Source organism: Dioscorea cayenensis, unplaced genomic scaffold (genome assembly GCF_009730915.1).
Source record: "Dioscorea cayenensis subsp. rotundata cultivar TDr96_F1 unplaced genomic scaffold, TDr96_F1_v2_PseudoChromosome.rev07_lg8_w22 25.fasta BLBR01000079.1, whole genome shotgun sequence".
Taxonomy (NCBI): domain Eukaryota; kingdom Viridiplantae; phylum Streptophyta; class Magnoliopsida; order Dioscoreales; family Dioscoreaceae; genus Dioscorea; species Dioscorea cayenensis.
In genome coordinates, this window is record NW_024086470.1 from 50,514 (window position 1) to 69,944 (window position 19,431).

A 19,431-nucleotide genomic window follows, 5' to 3' on the forward strand; every position below is an offset into this window, starting at 1 on the left:
AATTTAATAAAAATATGCTTCACTACTTAAATATCTAATTTTAATTTTTTTATTAAATTCTTGTAAATATCTTTAATTATTTATTTTTAAATTATTGTTACCACATAGTATATACATATATATATATATATGAAGTTACTTCTACACCTCATGATAAAAAATTCAGTATAGTTTATTAATATATATATATATATATATATTTAAAGCATGAATAAAACATAATAGACGTTTTTAGTAAGCTTAACATGGAGAGACACATAAATAGTTATAATAATTTTAAAGTAAAATGCCTTTATTTAAATAAAACAAATATTCTTCTCCACAGTGGTAAATATGAAAAAAAAAACTCAGAAAAAACAAAAACAGAGTTTTTGAGGGTTCTCTCATATAAAATTTAATTAATTAATTAATTAATTTGTTTGCTTTTTCTCCACCACCTTCAATGCTTCTCTCCATCTTTCCCCATTTTTCTCACCATTTCCCCCAATTTCTCATCCCATGATCCGTGATCCTTGCTCCAAATCGAGCAAGATCTCAACTTTTTTCAGAAATTTTCAGATCTATTCATCTTCATGTGTTCAATTCTTCCCATTTTTTGGCCAAAAATCGCTCATCTCATCACCTTTTGTTGTTTCTCGACCTTGATTCTCATCGAATGAGAAAAAAAAAATTTCTCTGAGTTATCGATTTTCTGATCTTCAAATCCTTCTGTATTTCCCAATTTCATCATATTTCGTTTTAGAAACCTTGGTTTTTTTAATCCGATTTTGTTTTTCCCATAAATCTTTTGAAGATTTGTGTGATTTTCCACAAAATTTTTCTCTCGATTTTTCTTGAAATTTTGGGCATATTAAATGGCGCGAGAAAGCTGCAATCTTGACAAAGATGAAGCTGAGATCTTGAAGCCAACCTCATCTCCCACTGCTCCTTCTCCTGCGCCTCCAACAACACCACCACCTTCATCTCTCTTTCTCAAGCCTTCTTCTCAAGAATTCCAGTCTCAAAGGCCGGAGAGGCAGGAGGTAGCCACGGCGGTGGCCGGAACCTCGCAGAAGTCCGACGATAAGCCAACAGTACGCTTCGCTAACCGGTGCTCGAGCTGCAGAAAAAGGGTTGGGCTTACAGGATTCCGTTGCCGGTGCGGCGACCTCTTCTGCCCCCGCCACCGATACTCAGAGTTCCATGATTGTTCGTTTGATTATAAGGCTGCTGGTAGGGAGGAGATCTCCAAGGCCAACCCTGTTATTAGGCCCTCCAAGATTATCAAGATCTGAAGGTCTTCTTTCTTATCCTCTTTTTGCCATTTTTTGTTCTCTTTGTTTGATTTTTTTTCCTCTCTTATTCTATCACAGCATGTTATTTATTTATTTATTGTTATTATTATTTTTTTGGAATTGTTTGTTATGTGCTTGATTGTCACAATACATCATCTGTTCTCAAGTTTCTCTGTTTGTTTGTTGGTTGATTATCAGATTTGGTATTGGTATTGCAGTCAAAATGTGATCTTTGTGCTCTTATTTGTTGTTGTTCTTCATGGTCAAGTTTCTATTGCAGTCAGTTAAAATATTATCTTTAAACTTGTTGATATGTGTTCTTGATTTTAACTCTCTTTGTTTGCCAACATGGTTTTCTGATTTGGTATTGTTAATGGTAGTCAAAATGTAATCTTTTGTGCTTTCATAAATTGTTAATTCTTCAGTGTTAAGTTGCTATTCCAGGGGAAATATTATCTTTGAACTTGTTGATATGTTTTCTTATTTTTAACTTTTTCTTTATCTTGTCAATTTGTTTTTCGGATTTGGTATTGTTATTGCAGTCAGAATGTAATCTTTGAACTGATTGATTTGTGGTTGTTCTTATGATTCCCCAGTTTCTAAGGCAGTCCAAATTTTATCTTTGCAACTTGTTGATAAGCGTTCTTAGTTCTCATATTGTTGTTGTTGATTTTAACTAGTTTTTGTTTGTCAACATCTTTTTTCTGATTTCGAATCATTATTTTTGAAGTGATTATTTCTTGTTCTTATTTATTTGAGATATTGTTTTATCTTTGAATTGGTTCATGTGTGCTCTTATTTGTTTGGCATACACCGTTGGCGATTTTGCGTTATTTGTTTCTATTTTTTGTTTGTTACTTGTATCCTGTCTTAATTTGGTATTCTCATAGTAATCACAACAATGCATTGTCGAAATGGTTGATATTTTCTTGTATTTGTCTATGTTGCTTTGTCGTATCATGTCGGATATACACATATTCATTGTTTCTTCCTCTACTCAAGTATCGAAAATACTTATTGTTTCCACAAAATTTACAGATACATGTAGATTAGGTCTTTAAAGCTTATTTGTATTAAGAAAACATTGAGAAGAAAATAAAAATGAATTTTATTGATGTATTTTTCTTCATTTGTCGGTTCATCTTGTTTCCTTCATTCAATCAAAGGACAATAAAACAAAACACCTGCCTGATTTGCCGTCTTTTACTTCGTGTGTTATACTGGCTAATTGCCAAAAATTATTAGCTGTAAGACTTGCTAATTCGAATCCCTTGGATGATAGAAACGGTATACGGTAGCAATGAATCAAGTCTGTTATGGATTAAGTCTTTGTTTCTCTTTGGCTTGTTTATATGGAAAAAAATTCCATATGAAGGTGTAGGTTTTATCACTACTTTGAGCATTAGATATATATATATATATATTTATTTCTTTCTTGGGAGATATAAAACATACAACTCATGCTATACAAATGGTTTTATCGAATTGTTTGTGCTTGTTGTATGCCACATAATAAACATATATTCAAATGGTTTTTATTCTCAATGATATCGACGAACATTAATTTTATATGGTTTCATTTGTTTGTTTTTCTGATGCAGGATTTGCAGAAAGGCATTGAAGAAACAAAGGAAAAGTTTCTGAAACTCAAAGGAGATCGAATCCAATGGTTCGAGGACACGATGATTTGCTGCTAAGTTGGAGGATTCGAAGAACTTGATTTAATCTCCGAGCTTATCGTCTTTTCAATTTATGAGTTTCGGCTTTTGTTGTGATAGCTCTGTGATCATTTAGCATCAAATATAATGTGTTTTTTGTGATGATTATTACTTAACTACTTTTGTGTTGTTAAAGGACTTATTGAACCCTTTTTTTTTAAAAAAAAAAAAACTTGGAGTAGTTGCTAATCAAAATGATGAAAGGTTAGTTGAATGTAGTATTATTTAATTAAGTATTAATTAGTAAATTAATCTTTGTGTTTGTTAGACAGGGAACAAAGACTTTTGGATGTTTTTGTTTATGGTCATCAATTAATTATAATAAACCATGCACACCAAACATGTAACACATGGTTAAGGGAAGATAACTGGAGTTATTTTCACTGGTTAAATGGCTTGGTCAAAGTTAACCTGATTTGGTTTTGGTTTTTGGGAAAGTAAATGGAATAATGAGAGTAATGAACTTATATATATATATTTAATGATATAATGGAAATGAAGGAAGAGGTGAAAGTATAGAAGAAAGGTGGGAAAATATATCATGGACTTTAGTAGGTCTTTTTATGAAATTGTTAATTAATTTACATGAATATTATTTGTCAATGATTTTTTGATCTATTGACATTCTGTTATTTGTCTGGAGTGTTTATATACTACTAAAAGAAAGTGGATTCATGTAATGCTGTTTATATACTATTAAAAAAGTGGATTCAAACTTTGGCTCATGCATAGTGAGGATATTTTTATATTGAAATAGTAACTTGGCGGTCCATGCGCCTTCATAATTTGTCAAAAAAACTATTTATTCCATTAAACTTTTTCAAATCAAATTGATATTATTTCTCTCAAGTCAATTATGATCTTTGTACCTTACTTTTTATTTTTATTTTTATTTATATATTTTTAAAATATATAATATAATTGTTAACTGTAAAATGGAAACAAAGAAAAAAAAAGTGCATATCACTATAAATATTTTAGAAGTTATACAAGTTGATTGGTGAAAATAAAGCTGAACAAAATATAAAAATTAAAAACATATGAGATTTATCACCCTTATATGACTTTTATAAAAAATAAAATAAAATATTCCTCCTAATAAAATAATATAAAATAAAGAAAACTAATATATATATATATATATATATATGAGCTTAAGAGGAAAACAAAATTTTAAAAGGGATATGATTTGATAAGGTTGGTTAGGTTGGAAGAAATGCATAGTATGAAAAGAGTGTGAAATGAAAAGAAAAAAAAAAAAAGGTTGCATGAAGAGTGGGAAAGTCCCACATGAAATCTCTAATATCTCTCACAGCTTTATTCCTAAACATTGACTAATGATAACAAAACATTGCAAACCTCCATCTTGTCCTTTGCTTTCCTATCAATTTATGATATTATTTTAATGTCACGTGACCCTTCCCTCTTCTCCATGCTTCCATTTATTCAACCAGTCAAACATGGGACCATTCAACCCCACAATCCTCACTTTAATATATTTTATATATTTAATATATATTTATGTATATCTACCCTACAAAGTGTACTTAAAAAAAACTACTTACTCTCTCTGTATATATATATATATATATTCTACAAAGCATACTTAAGCTACTGTCCCTCTCTGTCTCTTTCTTGAGTAGAGATGTTGAACTATAATGACTAGCAAATCACTCAATGACTCATGCATGTGAATTAATTTATGATTCTTATATATATATATATATATATATATATATATATATATATATATGCATGCTTCACATCTATATGCAAGACTCAAGAGGAGTAGTGAAATCATGTGCCTCATATATAGAGAGGACAAAAATTTGTTTTGCATGCATGCATTGAGTATTCATTTGGAAATCTTGAACACCTACTTATATATGAGACATCAACCACATCTTTCTATGATTCATGATTCATGATTCTATATTTTTTTGAGACTAGTGTAATTAATATTATATAACATACATAAATAGATATGGTGTATCACAGCCTTTTTCCCTTATTTCTAATATATATATATATATATATATATATAGTCTCTTCTTCTTCTCTCTCTCTCTCTTCTCATTGTTCATTTTATAAGTAAAACTCTGTATATCATTACTTGTCTACCTTTATTTTTCAGAAAACAGGTCCCTATATATCTTCATCTTCTAATTCTCTCTTTGTCTTTGTCTCTCTATTATATATTAATTAACTTAAAATTAAATTTCAGTATATCATTAATTACTTGTCTACCTTTATTTTTCAGAAAACAGGTCCCTATATATATATATATCTTCATCTTCTAATTCTCTCTTTGTCTTTGTCACTCTATTATTAATTAACTTAAATTTTCATATCTCTTTCTCTCAATCTCATTATATATATATATATATATATATATATATATATATCCTGCTAAACACTCAATGAGAGCACAAGAGGTAGCAAAGAAAAGTGAGAGCATGTGAGTGAAAATGAATGCTTGTCTTCAAATTAAAGGAAGCTTAAGACATAGAGAAGAGATTAAAAAATAAACAATAAAAAAAAAGAAAAAGAAAAAAAAAGAAGAGAGAAGCATGCATGTGGGAAATAGATTGATATGTACAAAGCTGCAAGAGATAATAGTGCATGGGTTCATGTGCAATGCTTTCTCATCTTATGTACAACACACGTGTGCATGCCCTTATTTACACGCAGACTCACACGTGCATCATGCATGCTGCTACACAAGGACCAACAATACTGCCCCATGAGGGACAACTTGCATTTTAATTATATATATATATATATATCTCTAATTACTGTAACTTAGAGTTTGTCCATAAGATAAAGTCAAAGTTTGAATGCCAAACCCTAACTGGTCTCATATATTATACTACGCATTTCAATTATAGATCTTCCTTTTAAAAAGCAATATACATATACATATACGTGTATGTATATATACTAATACTAATACTAATACTATACTATACTATACTATACTATACTATAAGAATTTTTGTCCATTCAAGATCATAAAGAGAAAAAAACATGCATACAGCTTCCTGAAATTAATTTTATAAATATAATGTCTAGAATTGCTTCTTCACTATATATATATATATATATATGTATTAAGAAATTACTTGAAAGATGTGTTGTGTCATTTGTGTGCAGTGTATGTGTGTGTTTTTATATAATTAAATCAATATTAACAAAATTTATTTACAGTTAAAATTTCGAAATAATGAATTATGGATGGACTAGAATATTGAAAAGTTACAGAAAAAAAAAGAAGATGACTCATGTCATGTCAGTTCATAATAACCACATATAAAGTGAGACTATGGCAAATAAAAAATCTTTGGTTCTTTAGAGGTAGTTAATTTCTATGTGTTGCGAATGATCAGTAATCAATGATTAACAAAAATTGAAGGTATAGTGTTTTGATGCAAGCCACACTAATGTTGATTTTTTATATTTTTTATTTTTTTAAAAAATTGTCACTTTCCCTGTCTCAAATGTTTAAGGTCAGAATTAAGTTGATTCAAGAGGGAAGAGTGGAGAAACAAATTAAGCATATTATATTTTGTTCAACTTAATATTCCTTATATTTTAATACATAGAGAACCACATAAGCAATATTGAGAGTTCATATAGTATGTGAAATATAAACTTATATTAACAAGCTATATATATAGCTATCTAGTTATGAGCACTTACTTAATTACCCATTCCTTTTTTCCTTTTTTTAATGAAATTAGTTTTGGAATAGCAGCTAGTTAGGTAGCATTATATTGGTGATGGATCCCAATGCTTGGCCGGGTTCATGAAAACCTGCCGTTAAATACTTGAAATGATATGCAAAAGTAACAAAACCATATATTATTAATATATATTTAATAAATATATATTAATAAATATATGGAGTTCTATTGAAGCTAAAAGAGAGAACCTACTCCATGAAAACCTGATTAAATGTCAACAATACTTATTACCACAATTACAAAACTTAGGCTTCTTGCTGGGTCGGTTTCTTTTCACCTCTCTTTCTCTCTCAAATCTTTATATATTAATAAGATGGTAATCTCTATCTTCCTTTCTTAATGAATATATATATAAATATATATAATAAAGTAGTAAACTCTTTCTCTCTCCCTCTCAATGGAAGGTTTATACTATATAATATTATTAATAAGGTGGTAATCTCTCTCTTTAGCATACAAAGCATGTAGTTAAACTAATTAAGAAGAGGAAGAGGAGAAGGTTTATATTAATATTAATAATAATAATAATAATTAAAAAGCAGCTATCTTGCTTTCCTTGATCTCGTTCAACGTGCAATGAAAATATTCATGTGTGGCTTACTTCCGAGGCGGCACGGGTGTTCCGCTGATTTCTCCTATGCCTACTATAATTACCCCACTTTCTAAATCTCTCTCTCATTATTTTATTGGTCCTCTATATAAATACATGTTAATTATCTTTACTTTTTGTTTTTACTTAAATACTTACAAATATTTATTAATTCATCTTTGCAAACTTTGACATATATAGATATATGAACAGGTAAATATGAGTCAAAAGGAAAAAGGAAATGAAATCTTCAAAAGCATGATTAAATATTTAACTAACTACTATTAATTATCCTAACCATGCATGGCTTGTTTTTCACTCCCCAATCTCCAAAGTCCAAAGAACGGTTAGCTACTCCTCCACGCCAACCATTATTTAATTAACAACCCTGCCGATCATCTACTTCCCCTTAATTAAACTTCTCTCGCCACGTGTCATCTCTCTATAGCATCATAATCATCCTATTCACAAGCACGTCCATTGCATGCATGCATGCATGAGGTACGTGAAGAGAAACTCTAGTGTAATATATATATATATATATACATATGGGAAATATGATAACTATCTAGCTAACTAGTTATTAGATTGATAATAAAATGAGATAGCTATACATAGGGTTAAAGATTAATAACAGACAAGTGGGAACATAATATTTTTTTTACAGTGGGAAGTGGGAGCAAGTAGTGGTGCATTAGTGTATATAAATTAAGATATAAAATAATAGTGAGGTAAAAGAGGAAGGTGTGGGGTTGGCCATGTGTTTTACCATGTTTGATTCCCTTTCACTCTTTGTTTGACGGTCAAACTTCTCTGTAACCGAGATGGAGGGTGGCAACTCTCTTTCCTTATCAGAAAACATGCATGTACATGCTAGCTGCTAAAATTGTCTACTCTTTCATTAATTTAATTTAATTTAAGTTAATTTATTTCCTCTCACTCTAAAGTTTAAAATAAAAAGGGTGGCCGTACAGAGGGTGAGATTAAAAGAGGGAGGAGATGAGAGTAAATAAAAGAGAGGGAAATTGGGAGGATCCTATGAAATAAGGGTCCGGAAGACAAGGGTTTGTGTCCTCTTTTTGGCTTGCAGCTTGCACACCCTTCTCCTTCACTTTCATATCCCACCATCTTATTTTTTTACTTTTACTGTCTTCTTTTTTATCTCTCTAGAGTAGCAGAAGAGAAAGAGAGATTGAAAACAAGGGTTTACAACTAAAGTTGGTAGATGATGCTAGACCATCAATGTCAAACAACATGAAAAATATTTAGTTTCCCATATTTCTCTAAAGAAAAAAATATATAGATATATATATATATATATATATATATATATATATATATGTGCGTGTGTATGAATGTATAATACTATAATTCAATAACTTTCATCAAGATTATTTCCCTTATTTGTATTGTAAACTTGAAATTAAGCCTTTTTTTTTTGTTAAAATGGAGCTATGCATCCTCCCACTTAATTTGAGAGGGTTTGTCAATTGGGTTGATAACGGTGAATATATATATATATATATATATACAAAAATTTTAAAAAAAAATTATAGATTTAAGAATGTCCAGTTTGAGAACGAACCCAGTTCATTAAAATAAATATTATAGTGCTTAATTAGTTTATTGCCATTGTGTTCTTTGCATGTAGCCAAAGATTATTAGTTGACTCCTACCTCTCATGAGATAAAGGCAAATGATATATTTAGAATGCCCACACATACTCTTGATTATAACTCTATCTATTTTATTAAAAAAAAATATCAATTTAAATCTCTTATTCATAATTTATTTTTTATTCTCAATATCTGGTTTAAAAATCAATAACATGGAGTATATCATAAATCTTTATTTCCACAAGTCACACCTTCTCTCAAAATATAAATCTATATATTAAAAAAAAAACTAAATAACTACCAATCTTGTTCTAAGTAGGTTCAACTTCACATATCATTAACAAGAAATGTATCAAAGCAAACCAAAACCCTAAACACAAAAGTCATCCTATTTCAAATTAAATTAATATTTTTAAAATAAAAATAAAAAAATTAAAAAATAAATAAAAAAATGACCACCCCCACCTCCTTGTTCCACAGTCTCAAACCCTGAAAAGAGTACTTAAAAACCAAGTACTAAATCTCCTTCTCCTTCACCTTCTTCTTTCTCTCATTCTCAAACACAGAATCAATGGGCTCCATGAACAACTGGTTAGCCTTCTCTCTGTCCCACCATGATCTCCCACCTTCCCAAACTCATCACACTGACCCTTCATCCACTGCTGTCTCCGGCCTTATCTCCGGTGATGATGTCTCTGCTGACTGCTTCAACCTCTCCTCAGACTCTCCTCCACCTCCTCCTCGTCTTCCCATCCCTTCTCTCAGACAAGACCCCTCTTCTTTTGCCTTTCTTGAATCCTTCTCTAGACCTCAAACCAATGGTTTGTTATCAAAATCTCTCTTTCTACTACATCTCTATCTATATATATATATATATGTATATGTATCATTTGTTTAACTTTTGGATATTGTTTGTAGAATGGGGAATGAAGAGCTTGGGATTTAAAGGGAGCTCTTCAGAGCTATCCATGGTGGTTGGTTCAAAGAACAATACTGGTTTGGAAGATGAAGAGCCAAAGCTTGAAGACTTTCTTGGAGGTCATTCTTTCACTCATCATCAACATCAACATCAACAGCAACATCATGATCATGGTGGCAGTTGTGTCAATGACTACATGTTCAACAACTCTTCACTTGGTCATGACCAGCTTCCTAATTCTAATCTGCCATCAAATAATGCTGTAAAATGATGATCCTGGTAGTGGTGGTGGTGGTGGTGATGGTACTAGTACTACTAACCATACTTCTTCTATTGGTTTGTCAATGATTAAGACTTGGTTGAGAAACCAGCCTTCTCCGGCATCGACATCGGTACCGCAACCGGTGAATACAGCGAGTTCTCAGAGTTTGTCACTGTCTATGAGCACGGCTGGAGGTGAATGCTCATCGTCGTCGGAGAATAAACAGAAAGACTTCTGTTAATGGTAGTGCTGTAGTTGATGCTCAATCTGGTGCTAGTACTGATGCAGTGCCAAGGAAATCTATTGATACTTTTGGTCAGAGAACTTCCATTTACCGTGGTGTCACTAGGTTTGCATTATTAATTAATTACTTTTTCTTCTCCATTTTGTGCATATAATTTATATTTATATCTTGTTGTTTAATTACTTGAGATTATGATTATGATTATGATGGTTTCATGCACAGACATAGATGGACAGGAAGATATGAAGCTCATCTTTGGGACAACAGTTGCAGAAGAGAAGGCCAAACTAGGAAGGGTAGACAAGGTGCATGTGATTTATTAGCTAGATTTATAGCTTTAATACTTTTTATAATTAATTAGTTCATTGTCACAATAACTAATTGAGGTTTTGCTTGTTTTTTTCTTTGTTGTTTATGATCGAACTTGCTCATTTGAATCAAATTGGGGTGAACTACTTTATTGCATGCAGTGTATCTTGGTAAGCAAATGTTTAGTTCTTTTCTCTTTTATAACTTGTTCTTTAAGTTTATAAAAGCTAAATTTTTCTATATATATGCACACACACACACATACAGGAGGTTATGATAAAGAAGATAAGGCAGCAAGAGCTTATGACTTGGCTGCTCTTAAGTACTGGGGAACAACTACAACTACTAATTTTCCTGTAACTTAAACTCTCCACTCTTTGAACACTTCTTTCTTTGATTTTTCACACACACACACACATATATAGTTGTATATATATAAAATTAATGTTGTATATCTTCAGATAAGTAACTATGAGAAAGGAGTTAGAGGAAATGAAGCATATGACCAGACAGGAATATGTTGCATCTCTTAGAAGGTATATATATATATATATATGTATATATGTCTCTTAATTAGGCTTAATTAAGTATTGCGCAATCAGTGTATAAGTTAATTAATACTAGTTAGTGTAATTATAAATGCAGAAAAAGCAGTGGGTTTTCTAGAGGTGCTTCTATCTACCGAGGTGTCACAAGGTATATATATATATATATATATCCTTATAAATTTTTGAGATGTTTATGAAATCAAACAATGCTGTTAACTAATTAATTAATATTCAGGCATCATCAGCATGGAAGATGGCAAGCAAGAATAGGAAGAGTAGCAGGAAACAAAGATCTCTACTTGGGAACTTTCAGTATGTTTTTGAGAACTCTCATTTGAATTCAATAATTAACTTTAATTTTGCATTGAATTGACTGTGATATATATAAATTAAACTTGCAAAGGTACACAAGAAGAAGCTGCAGAGGCTTATGATATTGCGGCGATTAAATTTCGAGGCCTCAATGCGGTCACAAACTTCGACATGAGCCGATATGATGTGAAAAGCATAATGGAAAGCAACACATTGCCGATAGGTGGTGCGGCGAAGCGGCTAAAGGAGGTAACCGAGCACGGTGAAGCTAGCATTGATGGCCGAAGAATCGAAGATGTCACAATATCTCAACTTACTGGAGGAATGACTACCTATGCTTCTCATTATCACCACCATGGTTGGCCTTCCATTGCTTTCCAAAACACACAAGCAATGAGTGTTTACAACCCTAACCCTAACCCTAACCCTAACCCTAATTATGTGCAACAAAGAGGGGGATGGTGCAAACAAGAGCAACCAGTGATCACTCACAGTTTGCATGATCTTCATCAACTTCAGTTAGGGAACAACACACATAACTTCTTCCAAACACCGGCGACGACAATGCATGGCTTCGTTAACGGAGATTCTCCGTCGATGGAACACAGTACTGGATCAAACAGTGTTTACTATGGAGCTGGTAATGGAAGCTACAATGGTTTGGTTTTGCCAGTGAATAGTACTGTGGTGGTTGATCAAAACCCTAGTGGCTTCACTGAAGATGAAGTTAAGCCATTAGGGTTTGATGGGATGATGGCCATTGGTGATCCTTATAATAATAATAATAATAATAATAATGCTTCAAGGAGTAGTAATTTGTATGGATATGAACAAAGCAGTGGGAATGGGAGCAACAACATGGCTTGGATGCAAGCAGCAGTTCAGAATGGGAATGCATCATCTTTTAGGGCAAATACAAACAATGTGGGAGTGTGTCATGGAGGTGCAGTATTCAGTGTGTGGAATGATACTTAATATTTAGGGTTTCATGCATGGCCATGCATGCCATGCATTTTTTTCTTTTTTTTTTTTTGGGTGCTTTCTGAGAAATTTTGGGGTTCTTATTCTGAAGTTTTGGTAATGGCTTGAGAGGGAGGTTCTCTCTTTGCTGTTAATTTTGGGGATATATATTCAGATGAAATGAATCCATAATTTGGGGGAGATGTTTATATTTTGACTAACAATTTGTTATCTTATAATTTATGTCTAATTTTTTTTTATTCAGATTATTGAAGTTTATGATCTTCATGCAATATATAAACATAAAAAATATTATTAATAGTAATTATTTCATATAATGCTTTGTTATCTTATATAACATGAACAAATATGTACATTTATATATGTGTAACCTAGCAGGACTGAAAATTCATTCCACAGTGAAGATCATGAGGTGAATTTCCAACCAAGTAAATAAAAAACTAGAATTGCTTCTCAGATTATTATTAAATGCTAAACAAACACTGTGTAAATATCATTAAACTCAAAAGCTCAAGCTTAATTACAACATCCAACCAAATGTTTCCTGCTCATGAAATTGTGAGTGAATAGTAAGCTTGGGAAGGAAAATACTCATCTTCTCCGCGTTCACCGGCGCCGAAATGAGATTGCTCAGGTATTAGAATACATCTTAAAATTACTGTGACTGCTGCTGGCTCATAGTCTCGTCAGAAAAATGATCGTCATACGTCTTTGAAGAGCAGCTGGAATCGGGGTATCTTTTGTTGTGGCAGTGGGCAGTTTACGATCAGTTTACCTTTCATCGCCCCTCTGAATATGGCCTGGAAAGATAACACTTCATCAAGTTGTGTTCAAATCTATTATGCCTTTGCTAATAATAAGATTTTCTATATAATTCTTTCCTTATCTATCCCAGGTGACTAATCTATCTATTCATGCAAACAAGATATGGTTTAAGATGTTCAATAGTACAGAATGGGCAACATATATGTAACCTACAATTTGATAGGAAGGAATGCTAAACATAATATCTGTCCATATTTTTATTTATCTGAAGGTGGAATCATAAAAATCATAAAGAAATAACTTTATAGAAGGTTTTGATGCTGCATTCACAAAGCATTGGATTCCATGTTAAAAAAAAATAGTTGCTAGAAGCTATGAAGGACCCTTCTTACAATGTAAAAAGGTGACAAATGGATTATACAGAGGCCACATTTTATACCACAGAAAAAGTAACAGAAAACATAATACTTTCCATCATGGGGAAGGCAAGTGAAATATTCTGACAGTTACTCTCTAGTTTACAGTAATATGACAATGTAGAATATCCCCATGCAAATTTCAGAAAGCATGTAATAGTAGTAAAATAGCAGCTTGGTTCGGATAATAGAAAATACTCTTTCTGGGCAAAGCATTGCAGAAATAAATTTTAAGAGAAGCAAATTTAATGGAGGAAATTCTGAACCTCAAGATAAAAATGCCACCAATTTGACTATTAGTACATTCAATGACTTGACAGAAAACATTCAAATAGTTGATAGTAAATTTTGTGCAAGGCTGTTAGCTGGAAACTCACCTCTACAACATCAATAAAATCCTGTTTAGTGTGAAAAGATCCAAGCCATTTAGTGTGATCTGCGGTCCTGGATAAGGAGCGAGTAGGTTTAGTAATGCATTCATCATTGACATTGGGAGGCTGATAAAAAGAAATTATCATACAACTATAATAATAGGTGAGAGAAACACTATCACAGAAAGAAAGATGAATATGAGGGTCAATAAAATTGGCATGTGCTCTTTGCAGTGAAAATCATAAACAACAAATAAGAACAAAACTTTGTCCCACAAATGAACAAGGTCACCAACACAGAGGAAAGAGGAATTTTGCATTAGATATTATTAGATACTGGGTCCATGGTAATAAGATCGAGGGCAATCATTCAGGACTTCACTGCATCTTAGATGGGATACCTCAACAGAACCATTAGAAAGATAAATAGCGAGTTTGATATTGCAGGAACATTGTCATTAGTGCATGGCCACAAAAACATTATAATTCTTTATTCAATGTTACAGAGTCTCTCTTAAGAACCTATCGGTACATTAAGCTCAGATGAGGCAAGACTTCCCCGTGGAAAGAAAAAGGAATTGCACCAGCAAATTATTTTCTCTTCATAACTAAAGATTAGAAGTTAATATGATTTCATGCGTAAACTTGTTCTGAAATCGAAAAAATAATAGAGTCAAGGAGATTCAGACTGCCAGTGAATCATCAGATATGAGTAACATCACTGTATACATGTGTTCTCGTCTTCAAAAATACTGCATGCCATAATATGTAAAGCATATATACACATGTAGGCATATGCTATTAAAAACAAAGAGTGATAGTCACCATAACAAGAGAGACGCGGAAAAAGTATTACAAGTACAATAAGATCAAATGAATATTATTACAAACTTCTGCTCACAGCAAAATCTAAACAAGAATAATTTGAATAAATCAAGAGCCAAACAATGAAGAGACACTTAATGTAAAGAAAATAAACCAAATTCGACAGTAGAACCAGCAAAACTCTGGAATTAAATCATATAAAGAATGCAGGAAAATTACCCAGAGTCCATCTTCATGTGCTGTGCATTGAAGAAGAATACTGTTGATGGTATCATGGTGATATCGAAATATCTAACATAAACTTGAATCTCTTCTGCATCTACTTCAACCAAAGCTATAGTAGCAAACTTAGATAGTTCTCGAGAAGACTTGGAAAGCTGTAAGCACATAGGGCATTTAAATATCAGAAAAGGCATGGCACAAATGCTAGAGTATGAAAAGAGTTTACAAAATGAAAAATGTAACACATGATAAAATGCATTCAAACAGTGTCATGATGAAGGTTGATTGTGAATTTGGGTAAAGTTTAGATAACAAGAAATCATTACTAAGAGAATAATTTGGCCTAAGAGCAGAACAACCTGTGCATAAGATACATTTACAGCGACAGATCTAATTGGATTAATATGTAGGAAGACATGAAAATGTTTGTTTCTGTTAAGAATTAACCAAAGGCCACAAATTATTGAACAATTTCATTATTAAACAATAAGCAACAATGCAACATAGATAGTACACAAACTCATTTTGTAATACCAATAGTCTAATTTGCAACATGCTGAAATTCAACAACCAAAACATGCACAGCATTCTTCACATCACCAGACTAAAGATATCATACAATGTGCAAACTGAATAGGCTGTAATAAGTCAACCAAATTAGCAGAACAAACATGCAATCAAGGTTATGCAAATAAATGAGGCAAATGTAACCGGCAAATTCATTCAACCACTCAAACAAAAAACCTTGAAGTTTCAAGTCACTGAGTTCATCAACTTGTCATGAATGCAATCAAAATAATAAGCTTCTCCTAAATTTCAAATGATGATTTGTATTTTGAAATTTGACAGGTATTCAGACATTCTGAACACTTTTCACTCAACCATTACAATCTTAGACTCTTCGAAGTTTAAGTAAAAATCAGAGTTATGAAGTTTGTCCTTATTATTTTTGAGGGGAAGCAAATAATAGAGAACCCAGGACACTAAAATCAACAACATTCCAACAAAAAAAGGGACTCGGTCATCAATTAGAAGGCAGCAAGAGAAAAACTTCAGCTTCTATCTAAAACAAACGCATGGATCATGTTCATTTATACAAAGACATAATAAATGGTTTTCCATAATTCAGAAATCAACTAATCAATGGAAAGTCAAAAAGGCATATCCAATTTGTATGTCAGCAGCACATTAATTGTGTACCCTATGGAAAATACAAGCTGTTCCATCTTTTCAAAAAAATAAAGAATGTCTGGCATTAATAATAAAATCCTCCTATCTCTTTGAGAACATATTAAAAAAAAAAATGGTTACAGGAAGATAAAATAAAATGCCATGGGGCCGGAGGTATGACATACAACCTCAAAACACTTCAAGAGATACAAGGGAAGATATTTTCACATTCAAAATATACCAAGGGGAAATCCATGTCCTCGTTTAGGTCATACTAAAGAAAATAAGATGGATAAGAAAATAAGGAAAAATTAATAGAATTTATTTATTTTCCCGAGTCAAATCCTATGTTTTTTGTTATTTATCCTTCTAGAACTAAAACCTCTTTCCAGAGAATCAAGAAATACAACTAACAGCTATACCTCCTAGTGTCCTACTGAACTTCATTATAGAAAAAATCTAGGAAATTCTAATCGCCAATATCTCAAATAAAATAAAATAAAATAAAAATAATTAGCACCAGATTGTCTATCACCTGCTACCTGTTCTTATTGAACTTCATAATAGGAATATCCAGGGCATTCTATCTCAACAAAGGAAAGCTTCATGAGATTCATTTCACAAAATTTAGGTCTTGAACACAAGAACAACCCAAATTAAACAAATTCACGATCCAATACCATAGATTAACAGCAGACGAAACACAACAAACAAATTAATAATCTTCGCAAGATACAAACTTTCAAATTCAGCAACAATCTAAATAACGAAATCTTATCAAATTCAAACTTAATTGTTACGAATCTCATAAGATGAAAATGAGGAGAGAATTACAATGTCGTCAAGATGGAGGCAAACAGGATCAGATTCACGACCAAATCGGAGGACGAGGACTTGATCAAGGGTATCCCTGATGATGTCGTCGACCTCCTGCTTCCTCGTCAGCGTTTTCATCAAGAAACTCATCTTCCCGTCCCTATAGATCAATGCCCACAAAAAAATCCATGAATCCAACTCCAACAACACCAAAATCAGATAAAAAAGGAGAAAAAAAAGCAAAATTTCTCCAATCTAGATTGAAATTTATCGAAAATCGCGAGAGAATTAGGAGAAGGATAGAGAAACACACTTCTCCTGCTCGACGGGGCGCCGGCGGGGGATGAGAGGATGATAATAACTGGTAAACCCCTGCAAACTTTAAACTTTCAAATAGGACCCTGTGAAATGTTTATTTGCATAAAGATCCTTTTATGATTTTAATATTCTTGAAATATACGTGTGTATTAAAGGAAATTATATATATATATATATATATAAGTTTTATAAATACGTTTATAGCTTTTTAAAAACTAAAGATATTTGATGACAAACATTATAGTTTGTCAGTTGTCATTTATAAGGTCTCCAGACTTAGAGATCAGCTTCCTCTCACAATTTGAATTTTTTAGTCATAATGCATTTTATTTACCTCTAAAAATGTCGTCCATTTAAAATCTAGAAGCTTTTAAATCTGGGAATTTTATAGCGATCATTAAATGTCTAATGTTTATTGTCTATTCATGTACAGTATTAAACAATATTTAGTACTGAACACTTTTTAGTATGCTGAAGTATAATAACAAATAATCTTTACAAATAACAACTTTTAGATCATAATGTAAGGCCGCCACCAAATATCTCTGAATTTTAAAAAACTAAAGATGTATGTAAAAAATATATATACTATAATATATATATACGTATATATCAATTAAGACATAACAATATTTTTTATGCACAAACAAGTTGTAATTTTTTTTTTTTTAAAAAAATTACTTTTAGCCGGTATTTGGTGAATGGATTCCAAGATGGTTTTACATAACAAAATTGCTGGAAATTTAATTATGAGGAAACTTAGATAAAAATATAATTATATGAATATAATTAAATTACAAATAAGGATAATTTGCAAGAATATATAAACATATCATTTTTATAAGAGTATATAAGTAATTTTTATTTTTTACAACGCATATAATAAATGAAACTTAATTTTTTTCTAATTATGAAATATATGTATAAACTTAAAATGTATGAAGTATACATTTAATATAAATAATAGAAAATATGTTAAAATATGCCAAAATGTTTTTTATTTTATTTTAATCAGACAACAATGTGAAACACTTCCAAGTTCGAACACATAGATATATGAAACACTCAGCAAACTTGTTTGGTCATTAAATTAATAAGACGTGTGAGATATGTTCTAATATTTTTTTTTAAAATAGATGACAAGCACCCTTTTTATATGAATATAAATAGTACCAAACTGTCACACCCACCCCTTCTACCGAGGTAAATGTGGCACCCATCAGTTAAAATTCCCTTTTAGCTGGGAAAGCCCGACACCACGCTTTTAAACAAAAATCGGACCTACTAAATCACAATTTACAATTTCACACCAACTACGGGGTTCAAATACATAAATATCATGAATACTGATAACTCAAATTTATGGGTACAACCGCTTACAAGATCACAACAACAATGACAAGAAATAAAGAAAGGGGGACCCACTTCAGGTCCTGGACTCAACCTCGACTAGCTCTATACTCGGCCGACAATCTAGGGTCATGCTCCCTCGCACTGCACAGACATTCAGGTTGGTCGGTAGTGGCTTTAATAATTTCAAATACTTAAATACGATATATATAAAGTATATAAATGCCAACCGCTCAAATAATTTTTCCAACTTTTCCAAAAATACTGCAATTCTAGCAAAAATACAATCTTTTAAAGAACTTTCGAAACATAAATTCAACATAGATCAACATCAATTTGATTTTCTAAAAAACACAAATTTCGTGAGGACGCCTCATCACAATTCAAAAATAACATAAATCTCAAATTCAAAATACGACGAATACCCAACACTCACCCAAAGATAACATGGTCTAGAAAACTCTCTAAACCTTCGCAGCGGCGGCTAGGTTCGAGCCGTCAAGGAACTCATGTCCTAACGTTGACCCATCTGCTCACCGGTCGCTGACCCCATTGCCACTCCGATGAATATCCAGATCGGGCTCTACACTCCCACCGAACCGGCCCCTCGTAGTAATCAACACCCATGTCCACCACGCCACCTCTAAAGGCTGGCCCGTGGGG

At 32.0% G+C, this 19,431-nt stretch overlaps 3 protein-coding genes across 3 annotated transcripts; 2 read left to right on the plus strand and 1 right to left on the minus strand.

Moving 5' to 3' along the window:
* The first annotated feature begins 429 nt into the window (after positions 1 to 429).
* Positions 430 to 3,173, plus strand: LOC120253440 (zinc finger AN1 domain-containing stress-associated protein 15-like). Its single transcript, XM_039261791.1, has 2 exons — positions 430 to 1,276; positions 2,876 to 3,173. Exon 1 carries the CDS (start codon positions 855 to 857, stop codon positions 1,272 to 1,274), a length of 420 nt encoding a protein of 139 aa, XP_039117725.1. The 5' UTR covers positions 430 to 854; the 3' UTR covers positions 1,275 to 1,276; positions 2,876 to 3,173.
* Positions 3,174 to 9,511: 6,338 nt separating this feature from the next.
* LOC120253442 (AP2-like ethylene-responsive transcription factor BBM) lies at positions 9,512 to 12,509 on the plus strand. The gene is given in 12 exon segments (XM_039261793.1): positions 9,512 to 9,761; positions 9,859 to 10,121; positions 10,231 to 10,315; positions 10,377 to 10,470; positions 10,588 to 10,670; positions 10,836 to 10,844; positions 10,942 to 11,030; positions 11,136 to 11,150; positions 11,152 to 11,210; positions 11,320 to 11,370; positions 11,458 to 11,534; positions 11,626 to 12,509. Coding segments are annotated over 12 exon segments (1,959 nt in total).
* Positions 12,510 to 12,944: 435 nt separating this feature from the next.
* On the minus strand, positions 12,945 to 17,499 carry LOC120253443 (thioredoxin-like protein 4B). The gene is made up of 5 exons (XM_039261794.1): positions 17,414 to 17,499; positions 17,119 to 17,260; positions 15,112 to 15,269; positions 14,074 to 14,140; positions 12,945 to 13,315 (listed from the first exon to the last, which is right to left on the minus strand). Exons 2-5 carry the CDS (start codon positions 17,248 to 17,250, stop codon positions 13,217 to 13,219), a joined length of 456 nt encoding a protein of 151 aa, XP_039117728.1. The 5' UTR covers positions 17,251 to 17,260; positions 17,414 to 17,499; the 3' UTR covers positions 12,945 to 13,216.
* Between the last annotated feature and the right edge of the window lie 1,932 nt (positions 17,500 to 19,431).